Here is a 19,372-nt window from a genome sequence, read left to right as displayed (position 1 = left end):
CATTGTTTTCAGCTGCTACGGACTTGAATGAGCTTTTAACTATTTGTACTGAAGCTGTCAAAACCTGATTTTTTATTTTCATATTCAAAAGCTTATTTAAGCACATTTTAGCACTGTTTGAGGGAAGACTTTAAAGCTCCAGGAGATCTGTTTATAGATATTTTCACAGTTCCTGCCTGGCCTAGAATATTCATGTATATGATAACACAGGTCAATGAAACTTGTCTCCTCACATTTTCACACAGTCCCAGAACACAGATCATGATTCTGGCAGCTCAAGGCTACAGACTTAGGCCAAGACATTTTCACAGCTGAACAGCTGAGCCAAAAGCAGAGATGCTGCTGCTGCTCTTGGTGACTTCCAGGCTGATCCCTGATTGTATCAGGGCCCAGAGATCCAGTAGGAGCGCTGGCTGAAATAGCTGAGGGGCTGGAGGGCCTGGAGGCAGCAAGAGGTGCATTTCTCTCAAGTGTCTGGGACACTGAAGGCAGTCATTTCAGGGTATGGTTACTTGGCTGCTGTGGTGATCACCTGAGGCAAGAGCTGCTCTGCAGCAGGAGCTAAACGGGGAATTGAATTTACTCCAGGCTGAGGTTCAGCTCCCTGGACGTGCAGGAGCTGACTGCTGCCAGTACAGCTGCCCCAATAGCTGCTGCTCCTTGCAGAGCATGACTGTGGGATGGCATTTCAGGCAACTGGGACTGAACATGCCAAACCTATTAACAGCAAATTGGCCTTCAGCAATCTTTAGTGCTTAGTTTCTTCTAAGCAGAATCTCAGAGCCAATATGAAATTCCACTTTTCTTGGAACACACTTGTACTCCCACACTATTTATGGTAGACAGCAGTAGCAGGAGGTGGTTGATCTGGTGACAGAAGTGAAAGCCCTGTACAGGAATAAAAGGAATTACTAAGTTCAATTGCTGAAGGAAGAGTTACTGTTTAGCTTTCAGAAATCTTGGCTGTGGAACTGAAAAGTATCATTTTGTGTAGTGATTCACTTTTTTCTTTTTAAATGCTCCTCAGTCTCATTTGCCTATATGCTTTTTTTATTTTATAGCTTATGCCAGACTAATTAGCATAATTTGTATTTTTCTTCATTTGAATCTTCTGTTTTATGAAGGAAATCCAGAAATATCTCTTTAATTAGACAGTCACAGTAAAAAGTTGGAAATGTGTTTGTGTTCTGTTTTTTGCCACCACCTGAAAATGTTTTTAGAAATGAAAATACGATGTGGCCTGATGATTCTGAGTTCAGGAAGTTCATAAAATTCTCTGAAGTACTTAACAATAGCCAGCTGATTTAAGTTTTTAAAATAAATACTACCTGAAGTACAGGAATGTATGCTTGTTTAAAAGACAGCGTTGTTCAAACACATAAATTTTTAATAGTGGAGAATTGCAGAGCTTGATCTCCAGATCTAAGGGAAGTGGTGTGTGGTTTTGTTGGGTTTGACTGTGGGTTGGGTTTCTTGTGGAGTTTCTTTTGGTTTTTGTTATTTGAGAATTGTTTTGGTTTGAAGTTGGTTGTTTTTGTTGGTTTTGGGTTTTGTTTTATTTTAACTACTGCACAATATTGTCCAATTTGGAATGGTAGTTTTCTCTTTTCCCTGGAGTGGTGTTAGATAAATTCCATGTTTACCCACAAGAGGTGGATAACTCGAAACTGGTAAAGAGTTAGGGGTTCCTTGGTACTACAGACTTGGAATTCTTGTACCTCCAGGATTTATATAGGCTTCTCCTTTCCCCTCCCTTTCTTCTGTTTCAGGTGAAATTGTGGTGAACGAAGTAAATTTTGTAAGAAAGTGCATTGCAACAGACACGAGCCAGTATGATCTGTGGGGCAAGCTGGTTTGCACCAACTTCAAGATTTCCTTTATTACAGATGACCCAATGCCACTGCAGGTTGGTTATTGCTGCCATGGCTACATCATGAATGTGAAAGTGGAATTATTCACACAGCCAATCTGTCTCATATCTGATAGAAATGGATGCCTTCTAAGCAGGCCTCAGATGAGGTTCCACTGTCCTGTTCTGAGTGTGTTGCTGTTCCATCCATTCATATCAGGACAAGAGCAAGAAGTTTGTACAGAAGCACATCCAGCTCCATTCGCCTCCCTGGATGGAGGCTTCCCCAGGAAGTGGTTTTACAAAGACAAAGCAGGAATGAATTATACACAGATGTGTCCCTCCTGAAGGAGCTGTTTGCAAATGTCCCTTAGACTAGACAAGTGTCAGATCTCCATGTGGTGGAGTTTTATTGGTGTTACTGATGGAGGCCAAAGTAACCACAAAATGAGAATTCCTTGTGGACGAAGCAACAAGAGGAGGGGAGAACTCTTCTGCTTTGTCAAAGCAGAGCTCATGACATTCAAAGCCATGATCAGTTTTTGAGCAGCCCAGCATATAACACTGGAAATCCAAGTAGTGAGCTATGTGTTATTTTTAGTAGAGTTTGCACTTCCATTTGGGGCTTTTAAAGGAAATGTTTTATTAATTAAAGATATGTATAGCTCTGAAAGTAGCTGGATGCTTATTCAATTGTAGTTAGGAAATTTGACCACAGCTACTTCAAAAGGTTGATTTTTGGCACAAAGTAGTTGTTAAAATTTGTCCCTGAAAGTAGAATTAATATTTTTTTTCTTCCCATACTTAAAAAAGTAATAATAATTACAGATTTCATATATTCCATATATATATACATGTATACTTCAAATTGTATTGGATTTCTAAGAGTAATTTTTGATACTAATTCAGTAAATTCAGTGCAAGTAGAGAGGTTATTTTGCATATTCCACTGGGGTTTCTGAACTGCTGGGTGTGCAGTTGAGCAGTCTCTAACCTCTAATTACCTGGGAATAGGCAAGGGTAGTACCTGTCAGAAAAGCCTAGGCATGCCTGATTTTTATCATAGTTTCTTTAAGGTTGTGCTGTATATCTGGTTGCAAACTGCAGAGCTGCAATTAATGGCTGTGACTTCATGTGTTTCAGAAATTCCATTATAAAAACCTCCTCCTTGGTGAGCACGATGTCCCACTCACATGCATTGAGCAGATTGTCACAGGTATGTCAAAAATAGCTAAGAATAATGTCAGGCTTTATTCTTATTCAGTACAAAACTGTTACCTGCCTGTTAGGTTCTGCAGAACTGTTGACAATTGAGGTCTTATGTCATTAATCTTCCCTGATTTGAAGTATTTGGTTTATTTAGGATAAAAGTCTCAAATGCTGAATAAATCTTGAGCCTTAAATCTTAAATATCCTGCCATGCAGGAGACTTAATTGGGTCTTTATATTATAAACTTTATATTTGTAACTACCATACTGGATCAACAGGTGTTGTAGGAGAGACATATTATAGCAGTACAAAATCTTGTTAGCAATGTTTTTACATTGAATCATTGAATATCTGCCAGTGAAATACACTAAATTGCAAAAATAGCTTATACAGTGAGACATAGATGGGATTTCTGACAAGAGAAATGCTGTAGTTTTCAATCCTCTCTAATTCTTTGCAAGTTAATAACTGGTGATCTCCAAAAGTCTGCAAGTGGCAATCGACATCTTCATCTGAAGAAACCAAATACTTCTTGTGGAGAACCAGGTTTTTATTTGTTGGATTCCATAGCCCAACCTATTTGTTAAGAATGTTTTTTTTAAGAAAGAATCTTATAATTGTAAAATTTCATAAAAGTGATAAGTTTTCACATTTTGTTTATGGCATGGGCTATTAAACACTTGGTCTTCTGACTGTAGGTAATCTAAATTATGGTTATAAGTTTTTAATGCCCAAAGTTGGTTGTGATCACTGGGAAAAGATTAATGTGTTTCTGAGGAAGAACATGATGAAGAAGTGCTTTATTTTTTACAGCAAAGAGGTGCTGGTGACCTGTTATATTGACTTGCACTGGCCCACATTTGTTGCCCCTTTTCTAAAACATGAGGTTTACCCTAAGTTTAGTGAAACATAAGCTTTTGCTAACAGGAATCAACAGATTTTCTACCTGAATCAAAATGTGCCAATAAATAAAAACCTTCTGGCAGCAACATTACTGTATCTGTTTGAGCCAATCTTGTGTTTCCTTACAGAACACAGTCAAATAAGTTTCTCTTCTTTGCAGTGAATGACACCAAGAGGAAGCAGAAGGTCCTTGGTCCCAACCAAAAGCTGAAATTTAATCCAACTGAATTAATAATTTATTGCAAAGACTTCCGTATTGTCAGATTTCGGTTTGATGAAGCAGGTCCTGAAAGTGCAAAAAAGGTATTGTTATCTTTTTATGAGTTTCTGCCTTGTAGTCATTACATGTAGCAACAGCTGTGCTGATAAGAACATTTTGTATTATTATGTTTTGATAGAGAAGTGGGGGGAAGAATTGCAAATTATTCATATTCTGGTTACAGGAGAGTATGTAGACGTTTGGAGTCAAATCTATTAGGGGCAAAAATTTAATGTGGTGTATTAACTGTTTCGTATCATATAAGATAAACCAGTATTTCTTGTCATATCTGTTGTACTTTTAAAAGTTATTAATTTATTAAATAAATCTTTTTAAGGACTGGAATCAGAATGTTGCATTGCAGCTGTACAACAGATGTTTGCAGTTTTATGGAAAATGTTTCAAGCTCTGATACATTTTCTGAAAGTCATAAGCTTAATTTACCCAGAGGCTGAATGTACTGTCTTACGGATATCCTTAGTGGTGTCACACAGCAGTTCTCCAGTAAGCTCTTGGAATCACCATTTTGTCCAATTTACATGAACCTGGGTTCTTTCTCAACACTTTGTTATCAAAGCCTTGTACCCTCTTGACCGGAGGAATTACTGGGCTTAGTCCAGTCCATTCCTAGGGGTTCCCTTCCTTGCCCACTGGTGCCTTCCCTGCGCTCGGCTGCCCTGACCTCCGTGGCACTGCAGCACGGACAGCCTGTGTTTCGTAAGGAGTGACCCACTTTGCTCTCAGAGCTTAACAATTCCCCTTCTCAGTAGGATCAGGTTTGAGTTTAGCCCTGTGAGTCCCAAGGACCATCTGCCCAGGCATAAGTCTGTGTGCAGTTACTGACCAAGAGCTGCTGAACTGGCTCGGCCCCTTCTCCCTCCCTTCTCCCCGAGGTGTGCAGGCAGGAGCCCGTCATGAACCACCCTGCTCTGGCCTTGCCCCTGTTCTGGCTGCCCTGCTGCCTGTGCTGGTTGGAGCCTTCCACGTTTGGCATCTTTCCGCAGTCATTCCCTTGCACGGCTTCTCCAAAATCCCCCGGGAGCAGCCGTCTCCTGCAACACCTTTACAGCAACTGTTTCTAATTGGCTGTCACAGCAAAGGAGAGTGATTAGCCTGGAGGAGAGAACAAACTCAGCATCTCATTAACATTCTTTGTGCTGCTTTTTCTTATGCAAGAGCGAACAGTGAAACCACTTTATGAAGGCCTTTACATTAGGCATTTATAATTACATGGTCTTAGGTGGTTTCTTCTGATAAGAACAGCTAGGTCTAGAGAGCCAGAGCCTGTGTGGTTATAAAGCTTGTGCTGGTGGTGACCAAAAGTAACAACTGCCATTGTCAAATAGCAGAATGTGCTCGGTGGAGAGGAAGAAAACTGGTACAAGTATCAGCTGTGTGGTTACTGTTGCAGTTTCGGTGCATCAGGTAGGTTACTGCAGCTTTGTGTGGGTGTAGTACACAAGCATTTCTACTGAAGGGAGATCAGGTTCAGCTAATCTAATCGAATGTTTCCATAATAGCATTAAAATATAAATTTATAGAACCATGAGATCCTTAGATCAGTTTTCCCGTATCAGGATTTTGCTTAAATTATTTTGGGATGCTGGTGAACACATCTGGAGTGATCTTACACAGCATATTGAATGGAGTTGTTTTGTTTTCTGACATTTAGATGGCATGCTGGCACCACAGTATGGAAAGATTTTATCTGGTTTCTGTTTCTGCCCTTCAGGTAGTACATATTAGTAAGGTTGTCCTGGTGTTTAAAAACAGAAGACAGTGATCAGGCCTTCTTAAATATCTGAAGGGCCCCTTTAATCTATATTTACATCCAATTGTTTGCACAAGAAAATTTTGGTAGCTGTCTAGTTGGAAATAACTGTGTGTGCCTAACTTTTGTAGGAAAGACCAAGACTTAGAGTGTACCTGAGCTCTGATGTGAGGGGAAGCCTGCTCCTGGGCTGAGGGTGCATTGCTGTCTGACTGGGAGAGGGCCATAGGAGAGGGCTGACCATGGAATTGGGGTTCTGGATGGGGGGTCCTGCGTGGCAATTCATATTTCAAAATGAGCTTTAAATATATGGAGTAGTTAGAAGGACAACAGATGCTGACTTTGTGCAGTTAAGGAATTTGTTTGAAGCGTAGTTCCTTGCACGTACTGGAAATACTCAGCAGCATCCAGTGACATAAATTGGTGTTGGCAAAGAGAGTGTAATCTGTTCCTAAGGAAGTGTCTCTGTTTGCTGAACAGGGCATAAGGGAGAATAACTAATTAAGCTGCCTTACTAGAATAGAGATTATTCCAAGTATCTCTTTGAGGATCTCAGAAAGATCCTCTTTCCAAGGATCTCTTTGGATGCTGTGAAAAGAAGGATCCAAGTTTGGAAGCAGGCATCTGATGTGGGCAAACTGACAGACTTGACTACACATAGACACATGGGTAATGTTGGCAGAACTTTCAGAGGCCTTTTTCTTTGCCTTTAAGCAGAACCATTGTGAGAACACATTCATTTATTTTCAGGTAAATTATTATAGAGAAGCTTAAAAATCAGTTCTGTTAGAAAAATAGCCTCAGCACTTATTGCAACCAGTACATGCTAATAAAATACTGTCTCAGCATTAGTCAGTCAGGTAAATATTTTCTTCCTCATTTTTATTAGTGGGTATTTGGGAAACAAGCATTAAGGGAAAATAGAAGGAATGGAAATTTGCGCTCACCACTGTTTAGCAGTTTAATTTTGTTTTGTCTCTAAAATAAAGCGATAGAGTCTCCAAAGGAAGGAAAGCCAGATGGGTGTGGGAGGAAGTGGAGGATGGGGAAGCAAGGGTAAGCAAGTTGGGGAAGTCTTAAGTTAGGCAGTGCAAAAAAAAGAAGCATTTCACATTCCTTAGAGGAATTATTTTGTTCCAAAAATGACAGCAAGCGGTCAAACTGAAAACTCCTGCTAGTTTTTAGCCACTGCAGTATTGGACATTAGACTGAGAAAATGAAATGTATGAAAAGGTGAGGGTGTAGATCTTCTGACTGTTAGGTGATGCCTCACTGTGCATAAGGATCCTGGCAGTGCCCCAGGATGGCACACACCCTGTGCCTCCATGAGTATGTCTCCATTTTCTCATCCCTTTCTCTTCTAGAACTCTCTCAGTTCTTTACTCCAGGAAGCTTTTTTGAATGAGTATGAGAGTTGTTTCAGAATCACATGCTCAATCAAAACAGGAGGAAAATTTTAATCTCAAATCTTGTTTCCTGTGCAATCAAAAGTAGCCTTTCCTACGTCATAACACTTGGGATCGAGGGGAACATTTTTTCCCTAATTGTTATGAACAATAATATGAAACTCATAAGAGTTTTGGACACATGGTCCTGACCCTTTCTAATGTGTTCCTCCTGCCTCCCCCAACTCTATTACCTTGTTCTAATTGTTTATACAGATCACAAAATTGGTGCTGTTTCAAGGCACTGGGAATGCATAAGAGACTGTCTTTGGAGGGGATGAAGAAAACTTTTTTTAGAAGTAAACTTGCAGAATCAGAATGGTTTGGCATGGAAGGTCCCTTAAACTCATCTCATTCCTCCCCCTGCCATGGGCAGAGACACCTTCCACTACACCAGGTTTTTGAAAGCCCTGTCCTGGTCTTGAACACTTCAGGGATGGCACAACCATAACTTCCCTGTGTAAAGGTTAAAGATATTTTAAAAAATACAAATTAATTAAATTCTCCTAATGCTGAATACTTATTTTCCCAATAGGTTTTGCAGCCTAGGAAAATGAACAAAACCTGTTTGTGGGACTTGATGTAGTCCTGCCTGTCTGACTTTCTACCACAGGTGCCTGCTTGGGACAGGAATTGCAGTAGCAATGGAACACAGTATTTTTACAGAGTGTTCATAAGCCAGGAAGGAGGGAAGGCTTAAGGAAGGAGGGAAAATCTAGGGCTGTGCTAATTTAGCACATCTGAAATGTTGTTCACAACTCTTCTGCAAGAGCATTAGCAATACTTTAAAGCTCTTGCCCTTGGTAAAATTCCTGTTGAAGAGGAGGGTGTGCCCTGAAAGTATCATTTATTTTCCTCAGATAGGGGTTGAACAGGGGACACTGACATAGGGAAATAGCTTTTGTACTGTGAAATAACTACAGCCATTGTGTTTACTGCTTTTAATAAATGAACTTTCCAACAAGCAGCCTATTCTCTTGTTATTTGTCTGAGCCTAAATATCTTCAGCTTTACACAATTGTAAATTGGCAAGAATACCAAACATTTTTGAGTTTGATATGAGAACGCTTCCTGTAAAACATGCTGGTCTTCCAATTTAGAGCGTTCTACTTATGGCCATAATCTGCTGAGATCTGTGGAATGTGCTTGTCTTCTGAATCTCTGAGACAATAAAGCTATTATAGGGATTTAGTGAGGAATAAACAGAAAATTAGTATGTCTTTGGTACTTGCTTAGTGTATCTGGGAGTGGAATTTTTCTAAAATACAAAAACAGAGACAGTAGCAGGAAAAATCTATCACTTTTTAAAATAAGAGAAATAGATGTCCTGAACCTGTGGGTGGACTGTTTCACCCATGCAATACATGGTGTGAGTTACATCTATTCCATGGAACACCCAGAGCATTTTCCAGCTCCTGCTTTATTTAAAAGCACAAATATGGTTTCATAGTTTTTTTTGGCTCTGGATGGTTACTATCTTCACCCCACCATTTTATCCCTCTTCTCACAGCACACACATACTCCCTTTTTCAAATGTGGCAAGCAAATGACAGAGATTTCAGCTGCTGCCTATTTAAAAATAGGTTTTACTGTATTCCTGTTGTGTTATTTGGCAGCACAATGGAATTTTTTCCTGCAGTTTGTCCTGAAGCCTTGAGAGTAGATTAGCATAGTAAAAGGCTTTCAACTTTCACTCCATAAATGAAGGTGAGGAGTAGCTCTGCTAGAATCAGTTACTGTAGTGAAAAGCTACATAGAAAAATGGAAGTCAAAATGTGCATATACACAAATTTCCATTCTATTCATTGTTGATGATAGCCAAAAGTAATCTGTTAGAAGTGGCCAAATATTGTTGAGTAGCTGGCTTCTTCTGCTTCAATTCATACACTGAAATAACAAGTTTAGGTAAAATGTGTGTGGCTTCCAGTTATGTCATTAAACATTTTATCAAATCCTGCTTGTAACTGTTCATTAGGAAAGTCTGCTATGCTGTTCTCCAGGGACACTGGTACTGCTTGGGTTTTTTGGGGGGCTGTCACCCCGGAATGTTCTGTCCTCTGTTTTCCTTTGCAGTTTCATTGTAGAACACAAGGTGTGGGGAGAACAGTTAAAGAATCTCTTGTTCTAACACTCAACCGGAATTTTTTTGTTGAGTGTTTGTGAAACAACATTTTCAGCTCAAGTTAGTCTATTGTCCTTACTGGTTTTATAAATAATGAGGACTGTCCCCATCAAAAGTCAAAGTATATGAAAATACAGTAAAGGTTCCATAACACCAGGGATGTTGCCTACAAACAATAAAAATACAGCAGCTTTCTCCATGCAGATCTCAGCATAACTGAGCTCTCAAGCTGCCAGCACTGGTACTCCTTCAGTTCTATGGTGCAAATCTTTCTGTTATTCCTATCACAATAAGGACACTTTCCTTCACAAAAAGAAAACAGTTTCTTGGATGCACAGGATTTTTTTTCAAAAATAATGTTCAAAACTGCAAAACTCTGAATAAATTTTGTAAATACGTTTCTAAATATGAAAAGTTGGGAAAAGTTGAAGGGAAGATAAAAGGAAAAAAACGAGGGTTTTTGTCAAATCTTTTGTATTTATTAGTGAATATCTACATTCAGAAAGACAGAGACTAAAAATGCTTGATGAAATTTTAAGTCTAGGATCTAATCCTAAATCATGTGCTGTATTCTTAATTTTAATAATCTTAGGGAAAGAACCAAGAAGGTGTTCTTAAAAGGAAGCGCACATGAAAAACTTCCTAGCCTAACTGGCAACTGTGTAGCCCAAATATCTGTCAAATGCTGTTAAATACTGATACCAGATTTTAGTTCAGGACATGCCTGAACTGTTAATTGTCCAAAACTGTCCTGGTAAAATTCCATTATGTTGTTGCTGTGTTTTTCCCCTCTTCCCTAAGCACTGATTGCTGGCTGCTGTCAGAGCAGTGCTAGGTTGGACTTTTTGAACTGACCCTGCACACTCTTAGGTTCTTCTGCTGGATTGATTAAGTACTCTTTTCATTAAAGAAAATATCAAAAGACTGATTTTTGGCTTTTTCACAGCTCTGCCTATTTGACACTGTTGCCATTAAGGGCAATAATTTTTTTGTCTATATAAATATAAATAACACATATAAAAATATAAATAACAATAATAAATGTCTCTTTCCTAGGTGTGCCTTGCAATAGCTCATTATTCTCAGCCCACGGATCTTCAGCTTCTCTTTGCGTTTGAGTATGTCGGGGAAATATATCATAATCCAGGTAAGGATGAAAGTACTTGGATTGTGCTTTTTTTCCTGTTTTGTAATATGTATTTTTAGTAAGACTTCTGTCCAGAAGCAGAGGCAAAAAGCATTTGAGGCGTTCTCCAAGGGTAACAAAATCAGCTTGTTCTGCACCCAGCCTCTTACTTGTGGTTATAAGCCATTCATTGGGATAGACATTAATGACCAAAATCCAAAGCAATGTCTTTCCTGTCTGAAACAAAGCCAAACTGTGGCAGCATGAATACTCCTGTTTCTCAGTTCACGCTTCCATCCTCCTGTTGTATGTCTCTGTTGGTACTCTGGGTACCCAGTGAATGTCCCATCAGGCAGGCTTGCTCACCTGCCCTTCTTTTGGGAATAAGTTTCTCTTCTGGTGGTATTGCAGGAGGATTTGTGCAACTTGGGACTCCATACCTTCTTTCCTAGAGGCTTACTAGGCAGTTCTTACCACTCAAAACCTCCACCACCCCTGCTGAGCTGGAGCACACCCTCTCTGCTCAAGGCCAATCTCCAAGTGAACCTTGTCAGTTAGGTAAGCCTGCAAAGATGCCTTTGGAACTTGATTTTGAGCGTAATGCTGTGCGGTCACTGCCGAGTGTTCCCCAGCCCAGACACAGCTGAGAGCCAGCGTTGTAGGGTGACAAGGCTCCCACAGAGCGTGCTGCTGCAGAGCTTTGCTGTGACATCTGAACTCAGCAGCTGCCACTAGAAACCACTCATCTGCCTGTTACAAAACATCAACCTTGTGGAATTACGAGATCAGGCCTTCAAATTTGCAAAACAGCGCATGGTTCTCATCCATGGTTTTGCCTCTCTGACTGCCCTGTGCATGCACAAGAATAAGTGTGCATGTGATTATTATGTTGCACACACAATTACACATGGAATTTCTTACCTCATAAAGCTTGGGCAATTATTAAGGTCCATGTATTTTCCTGTTATAAAGTATAGGGAGGAAGCCAATTTGCAGATAAAATTGCAATAAAATGTTAGGCTGTCACAAAGTTGCCTTTACTCTCTCTTTAAAATACCATTTACTATATGGAAAAATACCTAGTGGAAGAATTACATAAGGTGGGTAAAAATGTTCCTCTGGAGCAGCAGAGCAGAATGGCAAAGGAGAGTTGTTCTGCCATGCTGCAGTTCCCAAGAGAATGTGAAATTCTTTTGGGTTGTTTTGGGGTGTTCTTGTTGTTGTGAACCCTGGTGTTTGTCCCATAGATATCTGGCTTTGCTCTTGCAATTCCAGTGCTGTTTAATGACTCTCTCTCCCTGCTACTCCCTGCAAAGTAAAAGGTGAAATGCTGTCTTTGTGCTTCCTGGGGAACATAAAAAGCCTGCATTGTTCTTGTGTATGTGTACATTGTTTTCTTCCCAGGCTATATTTGATAGTTATATATCCTGCCATTAAACAGAAAAATTGACCTTTTTTTTGGTAATTTTCATATTTCTCTGTTTACCATCTTTGAAGAATTACTTCAGTCTGATTTTAGTCCTGTTTTTTCTGAAAATCCTTAGTAGTCAAAGTGCCAGTGCAAGAATGAAGTTGATAGATACAGAAAGCAGAAACCACACAGGTTATGGGATGTCAGCAGAGCTGTGACACTGTTCTGCTTTCTTTGGGCAGGCTCTTGCTAAGGCTCAGAGCTTTCATGGGGGAGGTAATAGGGCTGAATTTCAGTTTATTCCACTTCCATCTAAAAATGTACTTCAAGTGTCAAGAAACAAAATATAATTTCTTTTTGACACAGCTGACTGTCCCCTTGGCATCTAAAGAATGACCAGCAAAGGAGATGCTTCTGTATAGTAACAGCCTTTCTTAGCTCCTGGTCCCTAAACACAAATTGAGAGGCCATCTTTTTGTGTAGATATAAATCTATACAGAAACCTCAGTATTTTAACATGGCCTTCAATTTCTTTTATTTGCTGTTAATACAGCAGTCATTTAAAGATGCTGCAGTTATATAAGTTTCATTTTGCTTTATTGACATGGTAGCTATTCATTAATAGCTATAGCCTATAAAGGGTTAATGTTTTAAAATGTTGCAACTTTGGCATATTAAAGAAGGAAAACCTGTGACTGGAGATAACATTTGTTCCTGAGTATTAGTATGCCTTGGCTTCTATCAAGCAGCACAGCAGGCCAATTTTATGTTGCTTTTCTAATGAAATTGCAGGGAAAAATACATTGACATCTTCATGTATCATCCAGCTGCCATTAAATCACTGCTTTCTTGTAATACAGCATTAGGTAATATAGATAATACTAGTCCTGTTGCTAATGGCTTATCTTTGTAATTAGGAAGGTGAGGAGTTTGATTTTTATTTATTGTTTTTAATGGGCATTGATGACTTTCCTTTTCCTAGCAAAGAAGGTGAATGGCATAGACCCAGGAGGAGGTGGCGGTGGCATCAGCAGTGCCAGCGGTCAGCAGACTCCTTTGTTTGAAACTTACTCGGATTGGGATAGAGAAATCAAAAGGACAGGTGCCTCTGAGTGGAGAGTGTGCTCAGTCAATGAAGGTTATATGATCTCCACTTGGTAAGTTCTCCTGGGACACCAGCAGGAGGGAACTGGGCTGTCTTGTCCTGTGTGCCCCACAGCCTCTGTTGCAGCAGCTGTGCACTCCTAATTGTGCTGCTCTCTGGAGAGGCCCCCAGGCAAAAGGTGCTGCAAGTCTTGTCCCTGAAGGGAATGTCATGTCCCTAAAGGAAATGTCATGTTTTGGCCTCCATGGCTTTGGTGCTTCTGCACTTCCATGTGGGACAGTGGCAGCCATGCCCAGGGGCTGCTCTGGGACAGCCTCACTGAGCTGGTAACACAGCACTGCAGCAAGAGGGAAGATGGTAAAAAACACAGAGAAAAGTAACCTTCTTTTATCATGTTTTCTTCCACAAGCCTTCCAGAATATTTTGTGGTTCCATCTTCCTTAGCAGATCAAGACCTGAAGCTGTACTCCTACTCCTTCATTGGGAGAAGAATGCCTGTAAGTGTCCTCTTTGTTCTGGTACTGCTCAGGCTCATTGCACAGTGTTCAGCTTGGGGCTCTGCATGCCAGTTAACATTGCATCAAAGAAATAATTGTACAGAATAGCTCTAACCTGCACGATTTTGTTGTTCCTTGTGTTTCTTCCCCATGTTAGTTATGGTCCTGGAATCACCCCAACGGGAGTGCCCTTGTGAGGATGGCCAACATTAAAGATGTATTGCAGCAGAGAAGAATTGATCAGAGGCAAGTGATTTGTTGTGTCACTCTTCAGTCAGAGGGCTGGGATAACACCAGTGGTGACTGTGACAGCACTGGGGGGCAGTGGAGGTGGCCCTGGGTGACACTGCAGTGTTGTAGTGTGGGAACTTTGGAGAGACTGTTCTCTGGATCTGGTTCTGGCACCATTTTTATTCAAGGCCATTCCAGTTTCAAATTCTGAGTAACTTTACAGGTTTTAAGGTATGTTTATTTTTTAGGGGGATAACCATTCACATGACAGAATTTATTGATAAAAGGATCAGATTTACTATAATACAGCTTACATTGGTGGAGATTTTCTTACCTCCTTCAGCAAGACAGTAAAAAAAACCCTTCATTTGTGGCATTGGGAAATACAATTCAATTGTGCAATACAATTCAAGACTTAGTATCATAATGCACATGGTATTTCTGTGAAATATTTGTCATGTGCTGTCCTTAATGAAAGACTGAAGGCATTTAGTGCCTGGTGTAGGTAGTTTATAAACTTAGTTGTTTTTGTTCTTTGGTTTAATTTGTAGTGTGACTTTTTGTAGTAGCAAAACATCTGCATTGTGTGTTAGGCTGGAGCTCTGAGTTTTAATTGAAACCCTGTCAGATTTCCTGACTTCATAAACTTTACATATGTTCTCTGCATTTAGCATAGGTAAGTCTTACTAAAAATGATGGAAAACTAAAAACTGAATAGAGTTATTTAACTGTCAGTCAGCATCAGATTTCATTTCTCAAATGTGATTTTTAATGATCCATTAAAACATTTCCATTTTTTATGTTCAGTAATTAGCAGACACCGAAAATGTTTGAGTCAGTAGCTTTATGGCAGGAGCAATGTATCACCTGAATATGAACCAGTAAACTATTTTTCAGAATGAGGTGCATGTTTTATGTGGGTTTAATTGTTTGCAGTTAGACAGTGGCAGGCTTCTTGAAAGACTGTTTCTTTCCTCCCCAACAACAAACCTGCTGATTCTTCTCCTGCAGGATTTGTAATGCCATAACTCGAAGCCATCCCCTGAGAAGTGACGTTTACAAATCTGACCTGGACAAGTGTCTCCCCAACATCCAGGAAATCCAGGCTGCATACAACAAACTCAAACAGCTCTGTGTCAATGGTATGCTGGGCTTTCCTTCTCTTATGGGGTTGTTTTCCTGGCATGCAGTGAATTCTGATCAGCCTGGCTGACAGGGACTGTCACTGGAAGCTGTTCTGCCATGTAATTACTGTCCCTGTTGCAGACCCTTTTGATGACACCGAGGAGAAGTGGCTGTCCTCACTGGAGAACACTCGCTGGTTGGAGTACATCAGGTTGGTACCAGTAGTGTAATAATGTTCAGTGGAATGTGCAGAGCTCTCAGCACTGTAAATGAGCAGTGCATCATTTGAAGGATTCTTTGTTTTAATATAAGTTAGATAAATGCAGATAACCCAAATCTTTTTATTGTAAAGTGTGAATTTCTGTTAACTCTTAAATCACTTTCTTTTCCTTTCCAGAGCCTTTCTTAAGCATTCTGCTGAGCTTGTCTATATGATGGAGTGTAAGCACGTTTCTGTAGTTCTACAAGGTAATATAACACAAAGCATGCTGTAATTATTTGCATTACTGTGATAATGTAGATAAACAGATTTAGATAAAATCAGCTGTAATCTTTGTACATAAACCCCATGGATTCTGAATATCTCAAGCATTTGGGGAGCTAGAAGGGAAAATAATTTTGTTGTGTATCTGAACTGTAGTATAGTCCTTAGCATCAAAGGAATATTTTGCTTTGAGTCTTTGTGGGTTTTGTTCTGATAATGATGGTAGAACCAAAACTTTAGTGTGAACCTTTGTACTGTGTTAATTGGGCTAATAGTCCCTGCAGAAGCAATATCAGTTTAATTCAGAGGTTCTACAGACAAAAGCATTTCACTCAGTGCCTACTCCTTGTGTCTGTGCAAACAGATATTTCAGAGGAAAGGACACTGAAAAACTTGCTCATACTTGTAATTCTGTAATTCTGTAGTTTTTATAAGACCTGTTCAGCTGGTATATCCCACTCTCCCCATGTAATGACCTTCCAAAAATTGCTTCAAGGTGGAAAAATGTTGAAAATTTCTAGGAGTTCCTCAGCACACCTTGATTTAAGTACTTGGCAGTTGAATGGGTATTTTGTTCTTGATGAATGCATTGCTGTGCTGGGTACTGTAGGAACACTTTGTATGAGTCTCAGTTTAATTAAAAAAGTGTGATTTTTCTTCTAGTTTGGTATTTTTAAAAATTATGAGAACAATTAAAACAAATAAAAGTATATTTTAAAGGAAATTCTAATAAAAGCACGAGCCTAGTTGCACGTTTTTGCTCTTTGAAATCTAATTCTGTACATGTGCATTTTCCTTATGTATTCTGTACTTTCTGTGTGTCACTCACAGAGGAAGAGGGACGGGACCTGAGCTGTCTTGCTGCTTCTCTCATTCAAGTCATGCTGGATCCCTATTTTCGAACCATTGTTGGATTTCAAAGCCTAATACAGAAGGAATGGGTCATGGCAGGATATCAGTTTTTAGATAGGTGTAACCACTTAAAGAGATCTGACAAAGAGGTAAAAATGAATTGTATTTGCATGTATCTGCAAATCACAGTATCAAGATCACAGTTATCTGCTTGGTATCATCCTGAGCATGTATTTATACAGAAATCTAAAAGTAAATACATGTTTTAATATTATAAATCTCATTATATAGTATCAGAGGAAGTAACTATTTTTCCGGGGTAGAGATACTTTTTCTTTACCCTCTGTAGCCATGTGAGAATCAGTGCAATACCAGGTGCAGTCCTGTGGGTTATTATGTTGCTTCAGGGTTGCACATGAAAGCATCTCACTGCTACAAACATTAGCACAGTCACGTTTCAAACTGAAACCAAAGGAGGGGTGGGGTTGGGGGGGTGGTTTTGCTGTGTGTGTTACCAATCCCTGTGTCCGTCCCTGTGCTGTTATCACTCAGCAGTGCTGGCAGCTGCTGGAGAAGCCCACAGCTCCCCAGCACTGCCAGCTCCTGTTTGGCCTCTTCATGGCAAAGAGGGGCTGCTGACTGCAGCTGGAAGCAGGGAGGACCCAGGTTAGGAACCTTTTGCAGGGACAGTGGCCAGAGTCACACAACAGGAACATCCCCAGAGCGTGGAACCCACAGATAAACTGAGGGCACTGAGCACCAAGCAGAGAAAATGCATGAAAGGATAAAGAAATGAGATGCCAAGAGGGAAATAATGAAAAGCAGCTATTTTGGCCCTAGGAAAGGATATACTGAAAAGTGAAAATGGGAAGGGGAAGATATTTCTAAAGCTTTACATAAATGATAGTTTATACTTTTGCAATTCATGGGCTGCTATGGAAAAGACATAAAAAATGTGGTGAGAAATTAGCATGGCTGAATCATAAGCTCTCCAGTCATTTCAATCAAGGAAGAAAATCCATTGTAAAACCAAGGCCAAGGGGCAAGGAAGGCTCATACAAGCACTAATTTGGAAATGATGAGGGACATATAGATGGCAGAAAGGATTTTTGCAGCTGCACAAATCCTTGTGTATGAGGGGAGCCCAGGAAAGAAGTTTTTACACAGAAAGTAAAGCTGTGCAAAGGGAGTACTGAAAAAGATGTGGCTAAACAGGAATACAGAGTGTAACAATGGCATAGGATCATGAAAAATGCAAGACTCCAGATAGTTTACCCTATGGTTGAATAATGTGCCAATGGTACAGCCAAATACCAAAACTGCAAAGAAATGGGTTTGATATGAGAAAAGCTTATGTTAAATCTGATTGTTCCTTGTTTCTTTTCCCAGTCTCCTTTGTTCTTGATGTTCCTTGACTGCGTTTGGCAGCTGCTGGAGCAGTACCCAGCAGCCTTTGAGTTCTCTGAGGTGTACCTGACCGTCCTGCACGACAGCGCCCGCATCTCCTTGTTCGGCACCTTCCTCTTCAACTGCCCCCACCAGCGAGTCAAGGAGAGCACTGTGAGTAGGAGGGGCTGCCCCTGGGAATAACAGCATCCCCATCAACGCTTCCTGTGTGCCCTCCAATTGTCACACTCTGTCTGGGGATAAACACTCAGGGCCCCAGGTGAATTCCATCATAATGACATTCAGGTGATCTGTGCAGAGACACTGACTAACTATTCAAGAAGAAAGTCTATTGAATTTATTTCTAGTTTTTTTCCTAGGAAAATGTTGGTACTCTACATTGCTATTTGTACTCCTCTAGGAAGCAAATCTGTATCTGGAACTCAGAAAGTAGAATGACAGGCAATAAATAGAATTTCATGCTTCAGGCAAACTTTGAAATCTCTTGACATAATTGTTTAAATAGTTGAAAAGGTTGGAGATGCTGCATAAAGTTCCAGTAGTAATGCACAACGGAGGCATTTAGAATACTGAACACTTAAATTTGTTTTTGAAAAAGAGCTTGTCAGAACTGTGTGTAGAAAACATCTGATGGCTGATAAAAATGAAACTTACTTTTTCATTAAATATTTTGCCTTTAAAGTTATAGGTAGCAACTTTACAAAGAAGTAGAGCATTGAGGGACTGTTGGTGAATTCTCAAATTGCCAGTTTGGGGGTTAAGAGTATGCCAATAACCAATTTAATGGAATTGAGAAGTAACTGCACAAATGCAGAGCAGCTGTTTTCTTCAGCTGTCTTGCTGCTCTGTTGTGCTACCCTGCTCCTCTTTGCCCCATAGTTACACGCTGGTTTTAAGATTCATGAGAAGCCCATTTTCTGTGATTTTAATCTGCCTGAATGTTAACTTCTTGCAGGAATTTGCTATAAGCAAAAACATTCAGCTGGGTGATGAGAAAGGCCTCAGGTTTCCGTGTGTTTGGGACTGGTCTCTGCAGTTCACGAGCCGGGACCGGCTGCTGTTCCACAACCCGCTGTACGTGGGCAAGAGCGCGCCCGGCGTGCACAACGGGGCCCTGCGCACCTTCAAGCGCTCCAAGGTACCTGGGGGCTCGCGGGGGCTCTGCCCACACTCAGGGCTCGTGCTGGGGAGGCTGCAGGTGCCCCTGGATTAGCAGTAGGAGCCTTCTTTGTCTTGGCTTCCCAGCCTAAAGAAATTATTTTCTGTAGAAGAAGCAATGTAAATTATTGAGCCTTGTGTTTTAAGATATTTTCTGATGTGGCCGAGTCACTGCCAACATTTGCATTATTTCACCTTTGGAAAAGTGATGACAGGCCACTTTTTCCCCTGGGGTTCTCAGTAATTTCAGTAAATACTGATTATAAGTCTATCATTTGTTGCTACAAAAAAAATATGTATTTCTTTTTAAAGGCCACAGTTTGCCCTGTGAGCCCTGCAGCAGTGACTCAGAAGCTCAGAACTATTTAAAGGTCACAGCATTTGTCTGGATGATGCACCCTGGCAGTTCAGGGAAAT

The 19,372-nt window shown here is 40.3% G+C and overlaps 1 protein-coding gene across 2 annotated transcripts in view; it reads left to right on the top strand.

Annotated features, from left to right (window-relative positions):
- MTMR10 (myotubularin related protein 10) overlaps positions 1 to 19,372 on the top strand; it is a 35,631-nt gene that overhangs the window by 11,885 nt on the left and 4,374 nt on the right. For both annotated transcript variants that reach the window (XM_074549479.1, XM_074549480.1), the window contains 13 exons: positions 1,770 to 1,906; positions 2,993 to 3,065; positions 4,123 to 4,265; positions 10,616 to 10,706; positions 13,079 to 13,253; positions 13,611 to 13,698; positions 13,856 to 13,944; positions 14,941 to 15,071; positions 15,196 to 15,265; positions 15,452 to 15,522; positions 16,370 to 16,539; positions 17,780 to 17,950; positions 18,753 to 18,935. In XM_074549479.1, the coding sequence (XP_074405580.1) occupies positions 1,770 to 1,906; positions 2,993 to 3,065; positions 4,123 to 4,265; positions 10,616 to 10,706; positions 13,079 to 13,253; positions 13,611 to 13,698; positions 13,856 to 13,944; positions 14,941 to 15,071; positions 15,196 to 15,265; positions 15,452 to 15,522; positions 16,370 to 16,539; positions 17,780 to 17,950; positions 18,753 to 18,935 (1,592 nt within the window). The remainder of the gene's footprint in view (positions 1 to 1,769; positions 1,907 to 2,992; positions 3,066 to 4,122; positions 4,266 to 10,615; positions 10,707 to 13,078; positions 13,254 to 13,610; positions 13,699 to 13,855; positions 13,945 to 14,940; positions 15,072 to 15,195; positions 15,266 to 15,451; positions 15,523 to 16,369; positions 16,540 to 17,779; positions 17,951 to 18,752; positions 18,936 to 19,372) is intronic.

The sequence above is a fragment of the Zonotrichia albicollis genome, chromosome 11 (genome assembly GCF_047830755.1).
Source record: "Zonotrichia albicollis isolate bZonAlb1 chromosome 11, bZonAlb1.hap1, whole genome shotgun sequence".
Classification (NCBI taxonomy): Eukaryota; Metazoa; Chordata; class Aves; order Passeriformes; family Passerellidae; genus Zonotrichia; species Zonotrichia albicollis.
The sequence above is the reverse complement of the archived record's forward strand: the minus strand, read 5'-3'. Positions and strand labels throughout refer to the sequence as shown.